The sequence below is a fragment of the Anabrus simplex genome, chromosome 1 (genome assembly GCF_040414725.1).
Source record: "Anabrus simplex isolate iqAnaSimp1 chromosome 1, ASM4041472v1, whole genome shotgun sequence".
Taxonomy (NCBI): Eukaryota; Metazoa; Arthropoda; class Insecta; order Orthoptera; family Tettigoniidae; genus Anabrus; species Anabrus simplex.
The window spans coordinates 128,272,285-128,286,209 of NC_090265.1; the positions used below are offsets into that span (position 1 = coordinate 128,272,285).

A 13,925-nucleotide genomic window follows, 5' to 3' on the forward strand; every position below is an offset into this window, starting at 1 on the left:
ACAAAGAGTCTGATAAAAGAGATCATAGAAAAGAACAAGAAAATTAGAAAGAAAAAAAGCTGTTGGGTTGTACAACAACAACAAGGAGCTTTGGTAGATTTAATATATCAGCAATGTGGCAGAGCTTGTGGCTCTGAAATTGGTCTCCTCAACTATCTGGCAGTTAAAAAGATTGAAGTGGTGAAAGCTATGAAAACAAATAGAGTTTCAGTTGAAAAGCAATTGGGCATTTGGAAAAAGTAGATTTATCAACTGCTCAAAAGCATTTAGAAAGATACACTCAGCCCAGAAGAGGGGGGGGAAAGGATTGTGATATAATAATTTTCTTGAAAGGAGATAAGATTTTTAGTACCGTAGTAGAAGAAGAATCACTATTTTGTTCCATCTTACCACATTAATTGAAGGAATACTTGAAAGAAGAATTATAGAAAAGTTGGATATATACATGCAAAAACAGTAGTTTGGTTTCATATGTCAAATATCAAATTATGATTAGGATATGATTTAAAAATATTGAGGATTTTGAAAGAATTTAAGTACCGGGCAAGTTGGCCGTGCGGTTAGGGGTGCGTGGCTGTGAGCTTGCACCCGGGAGATAGTGGGTTCGAATCCCACTGTCGGCAGCCCTGAAGATGGTTTTCCATGGTTTCCTATTTTCACATCAGGCAAATGCTAGGGCTGTATCTTAATTAAGGCCACGGACGCTTCCTTCCAACTCCTAGGCCTTTCCTATCCCATCACCGCCATAAGATCTATCTGTGTCGGTGCAACATAAAGCCACTATCAAAACAAAACAAAAAAGAATTTAAGGTGACAACTTTTATTGAGTCAGAAATATTTTGGTAATGGAATGAGGGAAGAGAAAAGAAAGAACTATAGACAGAAGAGAACATTTTTGTACTGGAGAAATTAAAGTATTTAGAAAATTAAATAGTGGAAGATTTGAGGCAGTTCAAAAATTAAGTGAGTATTGGGTTGCCTCATCCACTAACTTAACTATACCAAAGGCACTTTCCACCAAGTCTGCTCTTAAGACTGTTTTTTACTTGGCAATGTTTCAGGTTGCTTAGAGATGCTCACTTCTACTATGGCAGTCCTGAACAATTTTCTATCGGCCTAATACAAAATTCCTGACTTGGAATTGTTGCCTGTAAACCATGGTGTGGATGTGGAGGCAGTTTTATAGAAGACTTGCTAACAACTCATAGTCTATACACCCATTCTTCTACAAGATTTGGCAGAAATGCATGATGGTGTTTGATTTAATATAAAATGCACATTTTCTAGCAGTTAAATATAAGTGATTGATTTAATTACATTGTCTCAAATCGTATTCAATACACTCGTAAGGTTTTAAAAATTTTTTTTAAGGTGTGTCAGCATGTTCAAGCTAATTTTTCCCAGCCAAGTTCTTCATCACTCAGCTCAGTGTGGTGGATAATAGTTTTCCATTGCATCCTGTGTGTTTCCCTTCATGTCTCTTTTTGTCTGAGTTTTATTTTATATGCCTTAAAGTGGTGTTATTTTAGACCGATTTTAATTTTTTCTTTCATCATGAAGAAAATTACTCTTATTCCAGTCTTTACTGTCTTAATGTGTAATTTCAAATAATACACTAAAAAGTTAATTTTAATTTTTTTTTATTTTTCTCTGTCACCTTTATCCAGGGAGCTCCTGGGTTGGGCTGTGAATCATTGACCTCCATCTACTTCTTGCACTCCTCTGGAGACATAAAAGAGGTGCTTTCCGTCTGGGGTAGTCCTTAGTTCTTTGTTCTGATCCACTTTGATGCTTTTGTTTCCTACATTCTTTAAATACATTTTTTAATTCTTGGATGTACAATAAACTTCATAAATTAAAAAAAAAAAACTGTTTAGATTTCCAAAGTATCGTAAAACTCCTGGCATGTATATGAAAACATGTACCCAGTCTGAAGTTACCCGAAATGTGGGTTTCCTTCAAAAATCAAGATAAAACAAGAAATAATCTATCCCATCACTCCTTTAGAATTTTCACTGTGGAAAGCAGTAATTGGACTTTTAAAAATTGTCCTCCGCAAAAATATATTTACCTCTGTTCTCTCCAATGGCTTTGGCAACACTCTGACGACTTGATCTTCCTGATGGTATTGAAGCCAGATACGTCAGGAAACACAAGCTCCCTCTTACTGACCTTACATGGGTGTATGATATGCACATCCACACTATCTTCTGAAACTGATGCAGCCATTCCAACAAACTGTCTTGCAAAATCTTTGTTTCAATGTTTGTATGAAAAATTAGCTACCAGAAAGGATCCTTCCTTAAGTTTGATGTTCTCATTGCTTGCCTCACTCTGATGCTAATGGAAACAAGAGAGGTCCACCTATTCAATACCATATAATGTTATAAGAAAAATTATAACATTTTATTATACTCGGTACCAGTTTCGATGCTGGTGTGCATCATCATCAGCCAAAAATAAGAAAAATATACATAGACAAAGTTACAATAAACAATGCATAAAGTACATACAAATTTTACAGAACTGGCAAGACCTAATTAAAAACGGGATCTATAAACATTAACCTATGACTTAAACTTAAAAAATAGCACTAACTGTCTTAAAACTATGAATATACATCCTCTTGATAAAACTCTGAATCTAAAAACATTAAACCATGTGCGGACAAAAACCAATGTTTCACTATCATAAAAGTCCAAGAGCATAATTTTTTATTTTGTAAGAACATATGTGTAAAAGGTTTACTTGCTAAACATTCACTGAGTATTAGAGTAACCAGTGCAAGAATTAAGATGCTCCACACGTTCCTTGTTATCACTACTGTTGGAAGGTAATAGTTTTTCACAATAGGTAAAAGATCTTGCAAGTTATACATTTCATATTGGGATCCGTATTGAACTACATATAAGCTCATGAAATAATTATCTTGTACAAGTTCACCTTTTCAATACAATTTGTGATTTATTGCAAATCAAAACCAATGTTACATAATGGAATAACGGGACATGTTTCGTCTAAATATATTAGGCATCTTCAGCTATGTTGTCCTAATACTAAAATTAAAATGGTTAACTAGTCCTTAGGCTATGCTTCAAACAGTATATAAAATGGCTTGTGACATTGAAAGAACTATCACAAAAATACAACATTTACATAAAATGAACACTTAGATGCACTTGACATTTGTGTTATTGCCTTGAAACTTCATTTGGATAAAATAATGCTTTTGTTGATCATCTTTGACAGTTAATATTTATAAATACTCAGGTACATTTGTAAATATATTTTACAAACTTGTGACTTTGTTGGAATAAAAAATGCTACTTTTGATCTTGTTTGTAATTGTAGCATTTGGCAGTGGCCAGAGCAACACACTGTAGCAACTGAGTAGTCAGCAGCAGAGTGAGCAGACAGTTCTCCCACCATAACAGGAGACTCTTTTTAAAAATATATCTAGCCATAGAAAGAACCTTCTCTTGAAGCCCCTCTTCCACTCTGTCCACATAGGGCTGCTCCGTCTTCAAGATGTATGTAAATAATGAAATGAAATGGCGTATGGCCTTTAGTGCCGGGAGTGTCCGCGGACATGTTCGGCTCGCCAGGTGCAGGTCTTTCGATTTGACGACCGTAGGCGACCTACGCATTGTGATGAGGATGAAATTATGATGAAGATAACACATACACCCAGCCCCCGTGCCAGCAAAATTAACCAATGATGGTTAAAATTCCCGACCCTGCCGGGAATCGAACCCGGGACCCCTGTGACCAAAGGCCAGCACGCTAACCATTTAACCATGGAGCCGAACTATGTAAATAATGCCCAGCTACTATGACATCGCAATTTTGCAATTGAAAATGCTACAGTTACAAACATGATCAGCAGTAGCATTTTTTTATTCCAGTGAAGTTATAAGTTTGTGAAATATATGTATAAGTTTACCTGAGTGTTTATAAATATTAAATGTTAAAGACAATCATCAAAAGTGTTATTTTATCCAAATGAAGTTTTAAGACAATAACACAAATGTCAAGTGCACCTAAGTGTTCATTTTATGTAAATGATGTGTATTTTTGTGATTGTTCTTTCAATGTCACAAGCCATTTTATATAGTGTTTTAAGCATAGCCTAAGGACTAGTCAACCATTTTAATTTTAGTATTAAAACAACACGGCTGAAGATACCTAATATATATAGGCAAAACATGTCCCATTATTCCATTATGTAATATCGGTTTTGTTTTCCAATAAATCACAAATTGTATTGAAAAGGTGGACTTTTACGAGATAATTCTTTCATGAGGTGAAAGATCACCACCCAAATAGACCGTCCTGTGGGAACATTTAGCTTATGTAAGTGGCCAACGACAGAACCTCTTGTCGGGTAACACCTGCTTCGTAGATGGTGTTCAGAAAGTGCAGTTCATGCTGTAGTCACATCTGAGTATTCTTTCGTATCCAGGAGTTTCTTCAGCATAGTATCTGGCTTGAAAGGAATGAGCCCAGTTACCTGGAAACCACTCTGTATGTTCTTAGATTGATTGGCAGAAATCTTACTGAAAGTCTGCTTAAGAAGACTTGGAAAAACATTTTTTCAATATTGTGGCTCCAGTATATTTTTTCGGGTCACTGAGCACTGCATGCCATGCTACTTTCACTGGCTTGAAGAAGTTGACATCAAGTGGCTGTAAACGATGTGTGCTGCTAGGTGGAAGAGGCATGAAAGATATTACACTCACACCCCCTTACAATATGCAGTGCAATATAGCTGGTGTGGTTGCCTCCAATCAGAAGCGCATGGCCATCAAGTGATTTCAAATAAGGAAATGCAGTGGTCATGAACCAGCCTTTGAACACACATAAATTGAACCATCCACTTTTATTTCGATTATAATGTGTTCCTTTCAGACCTCCTTTCTGCCATGTGTCCCAAAGATGTTCAAACTTTTACAAGTATGGTGGCAGTAAATCTCTGTGCCTCGTAGCAGCTATCATTATCAAGACGGTGCACTTCGGTGAATCAGTGATATGCTCTGGAAGCTTCATACCCCTTATCACAATTACATGTTTCCTTCTGGGATCATCCAACGTGTTTGTTTCATCATAATTTACAATATTTTTTGGTTTTCCAAGATGGAAAGATATTGAATGGCTTTTCTGGAAATAATGTAACCTGGAAACATTTTTCTGAGAATAGCCATGGAAATTTCCACTGTGTGAAATGTTGTCTCATCTTGCTGGAACTAGTCAATCTGGGTTTCAGTACCACATCATTCCAGCTCTGTTTAAAAAATTAATGGTGCATCTCAGTGTAGTGGACTGAAGTTATTGTCACTGATTTGCCTGTTTTGTCTTTTAAAAAATACAGACCAGTAGCTCCAAATTATGACAGATGACAGCTTTCTCAAAATGTAGAGGTTTGTGTTGAATTTCCTTGGAATTCTGTGGTGCCCAGTAATGGTAATTCTGAGAGTTGAAATTGCCAGTTAGGTGGAAATTTTCTTCAAATGTGGTCAGTTGATTGTCCAGAGCATTCAAAAGAACTTCTCTAGACAGTTTTGGACATGACATGCCCTGTTCACTTGATTCATGAACATTTTTTGTACAGATGAAAATTCAAATCTGTAGGTAAAGAAATGATACACTTTGCAGTTAGACATTTTTAATGTAAGGCCATGCCTGTTTTTCAATCATCGTGGGCTTCTGACTAATGTCTGACACACATGTTAATTATTTTCGGGAGATCTAACAGTCGGTTTTTCTTCCAGTCAAGGGTGTTTTTCAAAAGATTGTACCCACAGCTTCACTTGAAGTCCCTGAAAAAAAATTCGGTCAGCCAGAAAAATAGATTCATAATTTATGAAATAAGTCTCCACAACAATCTCTTGATGTCCCCTGGTCCAGTTAACCATTTTCACTAAAAGGCTTTGAACCTGGCGATATGTACACTCAACCGCACAAATATTGACCTTCATAGAAGATGACTTTATTTCAAAATCGTCTTGTTTCGAGGATGTATAAAAGTAAATATTTATATGCCAGCCTATTTTTGTGTGATTGAATGTAGATTTAAGGTCATATTCCTACTTTTGATCTCTTTCAACATTGAGAGTGTTAGATGCAACACCTAAGAAGTCTATCATTTTCCCACCGTTCATGGCCCTTTCTTCTCTTCAGGTAATATCATCATTCGTATAGGTATTGGACCTTTTCTTCTTCTTTCTTGATTAATGTGAAAGGTTGCTGTTAATTTCATTGTTTTGTACCTTTAAGAAAGCAGTCACCAGCACCAAAGTCAATCATGGAAGGAAATACCATTTTTATTAATAAGTACATATGTTAGTATTCCAAACACCATAGTTTTCTTCTCGGTAGCACATTGTGGACAAAATGCTGTTAGCTACCTGCTTCCATAATAAAATGTGCAACATTATTACATGCTGAGAATGTGACATTGACAGAAATTAAGTCTTACATTTTCCAAAATAATGAACCTTCTAAAAGTTCATATTTATAGTTGTATCTTCACTTTCAGATCTGGATCTTGAGTTCACAAAGTACACTCAGTGGAGCTAATAAAATTATCAATATTGATATAAATGAAACCAATGTCACTGGCAAGACAATTTCTCCATTCTCTTCCTTGTAATTTTTGCCGTTGTTTTCTTCAGTACTGGAACCACCCATCACAGGTATAGTCTTACTTTACAAAACCTTTTCAGTAATTTGCAGGTGTTATAATTATACACAATTGTTTTTAATGAAGTCTGAATAATTATATCAAAACATTATGTTACCACTACCAAACTATTTTTTTTATTATGGTCAATTCTGGTTACAGTGAACCCAGACACTTGGTTCACAATTGTATATCGTAAGTTCACCATTAGTCCAATAAAATTATACATTTTGGTATGCAAAAGGTCAGGTAGTTTTGATATAATGTAAAATCCAAGTTTTTTTACCTTGGGGCACCACCGTGCGCTACTTGGCATCAGAAAAACTTCAACATTTTTTACCTTTTCCCTGTTTTTTCAAACTATCTCTGAAACGGCTAGTCTGACAAAAACTCATTCATTCCAGATTTAAAGTAGAGTAAATTTGCTACAGTTTGAGCCCAAATCCAGCTCTGTAGGTTATGTAATGATTAAAATATAGGCTTTCAAACAATTGTGCTTTTATCAGAAAGTTGCAAAAGTTATGATTCTTTGTTGAAATTTGTTAAATATCTCCTAAACTAAGGTGTTTAGTTTGTTAAGAAGGAAGCCATACTTTCCAGTATCGGCTCAGTTAGACGTAACTTAGAAGCTCTTCAGTCTGTCGAACACACAGGTTAAATATAAATATTAGACTAAAACATACCTGTTAAACAAACACATTATTAAATGAGGGATAAAGTACACACTATTAAACAATGACATGTTTCATTCTTGAAAGAACATCATGAGATTCTATCAAGTCACATTCGAATATTTAGAAATAATAATAATATTTCTATGTACTGGTACTGTACTCCCTCTTTGTTAATTGGGAATTCATTAGTAGTGAGACATCAGAATATGTTGCTTACAGTCTTTGCTGTTTTGAGGGGCCAGGTCAGACCTCTTCAAGCTCTGTCTGCTGCTCCTCATCCTTAATCATCCAGCTCAGTATCAAAATTTTCCGTATCATTGTTCATACCTTCATTTATGGATGCTGAAGTGTTGTCTTAAAATTTATTGGTGTCTTCAAATAGAGAGGTGTCAGGCATAGTTCTGCAAGCTTCTCCCAGGGAACAGGTGAACAGGGAAGAACATGAGACCTGCTTTACGACAACCACAAGCGTTCTTGCACCCTTTCTTGCAGTTGCAAGATATTATCTTAAGGAGGGATTCAGGAGCTGCATTTCTTTCCATTTTCGGGGAAAGAGGCCAACTCAGATAGGTACCCAGCCCCACTTGAAAATTTTTCTCGTGTCCTAACTACAGCTGTCTGATGTATCATCTCAACTCATGAAATCGTGTTGCATCCACAGCTGGGGGTAAACGTGTTAGACTGGATCGTGCTCTTTTAGCTTACTGGGTAAACAGATGGTAGCGCAATTCATTGATATCAGATACAGAAGTTCTGGGGTTACCCCCATATAAATGAACCAGAAAAGTTCCACCTGCCTTAGCCACTTGGTTAATGGTTTCTTCAGGATTGAAGAATACTTGCATGTTTTCTTCCAGGTCTCAGTTTTCTTCTATAAGAGTGCAAAATTTAGTCTTCCTGCGACCAAAGAGTGCACTTGTTGAGTCACATATACTAAACGGGTGGATAAACAAAATCATTCTGCTGGACTTGTATTTAAACGTCTTTGTCGAGTACAACACATCAGGTGCCCTCCCTTTTCCACGTTTCCTGAAGTACAAGTTGTCTTTCATCAGAGCTGTTGCTGTTAGAAGAACTAAAAGGTCAACTTCTTCACCAACAACAAAAGTGTTGTCATATTGAGATCCAGCAGAAACGGCAGTTTCAACAATTAGTACGTCTGTATCCACTACTGCCTGTTTTACTATGACATTTCGTTTTTGCAGAACCTTTTTCAGGAAGTTAATCAAACGTACTTTCTTGCATTCATTTGAAAATATTTTTAAGAAATTACTGGACATGTGGCTTCATTGAATAGGTTCTCATGTGCTGAATAAGCATTTTTCCATCTAATTTGTTCTGCACTTTCTGTGCCGCTTAACTCCCTGTGGGTGGGGGATGCAGACGAAGAATATACCTACAGTATTCCCTGCCTGTTGTAAGGGGGCAACCAAGGGATGATCAAATTAGAACCATGAGACTACTTGCAGTTTGTACCATCACGCAGGGAACACCATGGGTCGCCTTTACTTGTGAGTAGTACCACTATGTATGGTACACAATAGGTTTGTGATTAGTAGAAGCGAAGTTTGAATCAGGGTGGGATTTACAGTACCGTACCCGTGATTAGTACCACTACATGTGGAACCATTATGTACCATTATGTGAGAAACACCACGGGTCTGGGCGTTGCCTGTGATTAGTACCACTATATGAGTGACACCATAGGTCTGCGTTGCCTATGATTAGTACCCACTATGTGAGGAACATCACGGGATAGTATGAGTCCCTGTGATTAGTACACCTATGTGAGGAATACCATAGGTTTGCGTTGCCTGTAAGTCGTGCCGCATAGGTCTGCGTTACATGTGCGTATTACATTACCTGTGAGTAGTACCATAATGTGTGGAATGCCGTGAGTCTACGCTACTTTTGATTAGTACCGCAACATGACAAATGCCATGGTTCTGCTTTACTAGCAATAAGTACCATTATGAGGGACCGATGACCTGGATTTTAGACCCCTTTTGACAACAAGCATCAGCGATTCAGGATTGTGCTTTAGAAGGAGTTCCTTGGTCAGTAATAGTATTGTTTTGATGATAGTTTCTGGGAATGTGGGACATTGCCGGTCAGATCCACTGATTGTTTTAAATTCATATTCACCCATTCATTCTTCGTCATCACGTTTTGAATTCTGGTCAGTGAATGATTTTGGACTTTTAAATTATCATTATATTTTGTCTCATTTCATACCATTAGGCCCCTTTAAACAAGCATCATCATCATCATCAGTACCCCTCCCCATCACATCAAAAGGATATCCATCAATAGTCCAGCAGGTGGGTACTTTCTACCTGGAAAGTATTCTGAAGTTAATGATATTTTGGTATGTTGTTTGTGGGTACTCTGTGGAGTAGAATCTGAGTTTTCAACCTCGAGGACCCTGTGCTAACTTGTGGGGAGCCGAAAAGCCTCAAAAGTTTTTAGACCTTTTTTCATTTCTTTGCTTATAATTTCTAAACCATGTGTTTTCAGTGATATACGTACTTACAAAATTGAAGAGCATTAAATTTCCTTCAAATTTCACTGGTCAAAAGTATTCTATTTCTTTTGGAAAAGTAAAACAAAGAACAACTGGTTCGTTGAGGCCCAGAATGATTTAAAAGAGGAGAATTGTCAGAGCCATTTACAATCAAAACTGGACTTCGGCAGGGGGATGGTCTCTCACCTATTTTGTTTAATTGTGTACTGGAGAAGGTCATTTGAGAATGGAGAAAGAAATGCCAACTGAACATCAAGAAGGCTAGGAAAACAATCTGCCACTTGGGCGACTGCCCTAAATGCAGATCAGTAGTGATTGATTGATTGATTGATTGATTGATTGATTGATTGATTGATTGATTGATTGATTGATTGATTGATTGAATTATAAGTCATTCAACTAAACGATAACAAACAAATTAAGGTTGTAAAAAAGTTCAAGTATCTTGGGGAAATTATAACTTGGAACCTAAATGAGAAAGCCTCTATAGAATACAGAACAACAAAACTGAGACAAGCACAATGAGTCACATGGTCAACATATAAGAAATCGCTCTCGGTAAATGCCAAATTCAAACATTGTGGTTCAGTAGTTAAACCTGAATCAACTTATGCAAGTGAAACTCTGTTTAGGTTGAATACCAAAGCAACGGATAATATCCAAAAAATAGACAGAAGGATCATCAGGACAATCATCAATTTAAAAAAACATCAAGTAAATGGATAATGGAGACTGTTGCCTAATGAAATTGTCTATCGGGAAAATTAATCAATTGTGGATACAATGCGAAAAAGGAGAATTGCCTTTTTCAGCCACATGGTAAGACTACCAGAGACCAGACTACTGAAACCATTATTCTATATCTTTTGGAAAAGTAAAACAAAGAACAACTGGTTCGTTGAGGTCCAGAATGATTTAGAAGAGCTGAATATAACAATGAAACAAATTGCAGAGAAAAAAGAGAAGACGATTCTGAGAAGTAGAGGTACAAGACTAAAATTAAAAACAGTCAAATGAAAACGGTACACAATTACAGATGAAGAGAGGGTGGCCAGGTCAGAAAAAATGAAGAAGTTCTGGGAAGAGAAGAGGAAGTTGAGAAAACATTACAACTAATATTGTGGAGACTGTAGTGTATATGGATTGATTTAAGTGCTCCAATGTGGGTGTAAACTATGTAAATAAATTAGGTACTTTCATGTTCCAGCCTCAGAAACTTAAACTTCAACAACCTGTTTTTGTATAGTCAATTTTCATTAATGATCCTAAAGACTGATGCCGAATCCTCAATGAAATAATGATAGTTTAAGAATAAAAATCACTGTTTTATGCTGTACTTACAAAATATATTTAAGAAAACGTAATCTTGTGTGTTCCCACCTAGCATGACAAATTTAAGTAAAATGACTGAAAAATATGAATAAAGAATATATATATACAGTATATATGAATATATACACTAAATACATCAAGATAGTGATCATCAACGTAGTGACACTAACAGGGAAAGTGAAAGAAATTGTAGATTTTATGGTTGACAAAGATATAGCATTGCTGGGAATCAGTGAGACCAAATGGAAAGGAAAAGGTGAGAGGAAACTAAAGAAAGGATACACCTTATACTATAATGGAGGAAAAGACTATGAAAAGCCTGCATGGCATAACAGAATAAATGAACTGACCAGAGCACAATATGTCACCAAGAATACCTACAACAAAAAAGGCCTTGTCAATAGCAACAAAATTAAAACATTACAAAACAGTCATTCAACCAGAAATAACATACTCAAGCAAAACCATCTTCAAAACAACTAACACTGCACAAATATACAAAATACTCAAGATAGAGAGAAGAATCATTAGAACATGCATCAACAAATCGTACCAAAAAGATGGACACTGGAGAGTAGCTTCTAATGAAACAGTCTACAAGGAAATAGAACCAGTAATGAGCTCAATCAGGAAGAAACGCATTTTATTTTTTGGACATCTAATCAGGATACCAGAGAATAGGATCATCAGGAGAATAATAGAAAAATTATGGAATAGTAAGTGCAACATTAAGTGGATTACAAAAATCAAGGAAGATATGAATGAACTACAAATTACATTGGAAGACCTAAGAAACAAAACCGACAAAATCAAGAAACTCACAGACAAACCAGACTGCAAATAGAATCAACAAACAGACAATAGGAAGGGTGATTTCCGATGAAGAAAGAAGGATAAGATCAGAGAGAATGAAGAAGTACTGGGCTGACAGGAAACTAAAAAATTCTTTGTATAAAGTTGACTAGAGTGGTCCAATGAAGGCCATAAAATGTAAATAAATAAATAGTGGAGGAAGAGAAGCCAAAAATGATGTAGGTCTCATAATTAGGAAAGACCTAAAGGAATACCAGAATTGGTGAAAAACATAAATGACAGGTTGATTAAGGTCAGATTGAGACTTGAAACTGGTGTTACAGATATAATTCAAGGGTATGCTCCACAAACAGGAAATACAGATACAAATCTAGAGGAATAACTTGAATATCTGGAAGGCCATATACAGGACAAACAAGTTGTGATCATAGGAGACATGAATGCCCAAGTGAGCCAGGAAAGAAATGGAGATGAAGAGATTATAGGTCCATTTGGATATGGGAAGAGAAACAAGGCTGGAGATATTTTGGTAGACTTTTGTAGAAATGAGCTGATCATTGGTAACATATGGTTTTGAAAGAAAAACAGTCAAAGTAAACAAGGTATAGTTGGGATAACAAAATCAAAACTCTGATAGATTTCATTTTGGTCAAGAAAGGTAACAGGAAAATGTTGGTAGACGTAACAGCCCTCCCAAGTGAATCTTTCGAAGGAGATCACAGAGTTGTGATAGCTAAGTTAAAGATGGGAAAGATACAAAAGATGACCGAGATTAGGCAGAGAAAGCTGTGGGTGTGGAAATTGCAGGAGAAGGAAATAAATGAAGAGTTCCAGACACACATTAAAACAAGTATACCTAAGGAAGACAGTGGAAGGGTCAAAGAAGAATGAGTCTACTTTAAAACAGTCATGGTCGAGTCTGCAGAAAAGACCTGTGGAAGAGTATCAGGAAGGAAGAAAGATCAAGAAACGCCCTGGTGGAATGACAGGGTAAAAGATATAGTTGAAAGGAAGAAACAAGTGTGGAAAAGGTGGCTGAGAAACAGAACAACAGAATACAGGCACTTCAAGAAGGAGTGCTCCAAGGTGGTTCAAGAAGAGAAAAAGAAATGCTGGCAAAAATTCACTGAATGTCTGCAAGAAGATACAACCGGAAACAAAAAGATCTTATTCCAGTGGGTTAAAAAGAAGACAAACCCAGGTGAAGGTGCTAACTGCATTAAAAATGAACAGGAGGAAGTGATGACACAGAAGCAGGATATATTGCAGAGGTGGGGAAAATACTTTGAACAGCTTTACAACGTGCAAAATACCTCGGTACAAGGAGAAATCGAAGAACCAGATTTAGTGCAGATGGAAGATAAGAAAAATGAGGTGTCCATGGCAGAGGCTGAGTGGGCCACTATAAGAATGAAACTATACAAGGCAGCTGGAATTGACGAGGTCACCATAGAAATGATAATAGGAGCAGGAGTAGTTGGTCTACAGTGGTTGTATAGACTCTTCAGAGTGATCATCATCATTTCCCAACTCCAGTTTCCCGGGTGTGGTATACAAGCGCTCGCCATCTCCTTCTGTCTTCATACATCTTCTGATCCAGTACATCCTCCCATTTGTATCCTCTCTCCACCACATCTGATCTTACAGTCTTATCCAACGTTTTCTTGGTCTTCTTCCTACGAGATTAAGGCCGAAATATTTTCTGGCAGGTCTTTCCCTGTTCAATCTCATTACGTGCCCATACCACTGAAGTCTGCGTTTCTTTATGACACTGATAATAGGAACCTCAATACCAGCTACTTTCCTATTCACTTCATTTCTGATCTTGTCCTTTCTGGTTGTTTGGTTCATGGTTCTAATGAATCTCATTTCAGTTGTTTGGATTCTACTGAAGTCTTGGTTT

At 36.6% G+C, this 13,925-nt stretch overlaps 1 protein-coding gene across 7 annotated transcripts in view; it reads left to right on the top strand.

Moving 5' to 3' along the window:
• LOC136884642 (thiamine pyrophosphokinase 1) overlaps positions 1–13,925 on the top strand; it is a 204,064-nt gene that overhangs the window by 70,046 nt on the left and 120,093 nt on the right. For 3 of the 7 annotated variants that reach the window (XM_067156879.2, XM_067156887.2, XM_067156872.2), the window contains one exon: positions 6,536–6,692. The exons of the other annotated variants lie outside the window; for them this stretch is intronic. In XM_067156879.2, the coding sequence (XP_067012980.1) occupies positions 6,600–6,692 (93 nt within the window). In that variant the 5' untranslated portion in view covers positions 6,536–6,599. The remainder of the gene's footprint in view (positions 1–6,535; positions 6,693–13,925) is intronic. 7 annotated transcript variants of the gene reach the window in all.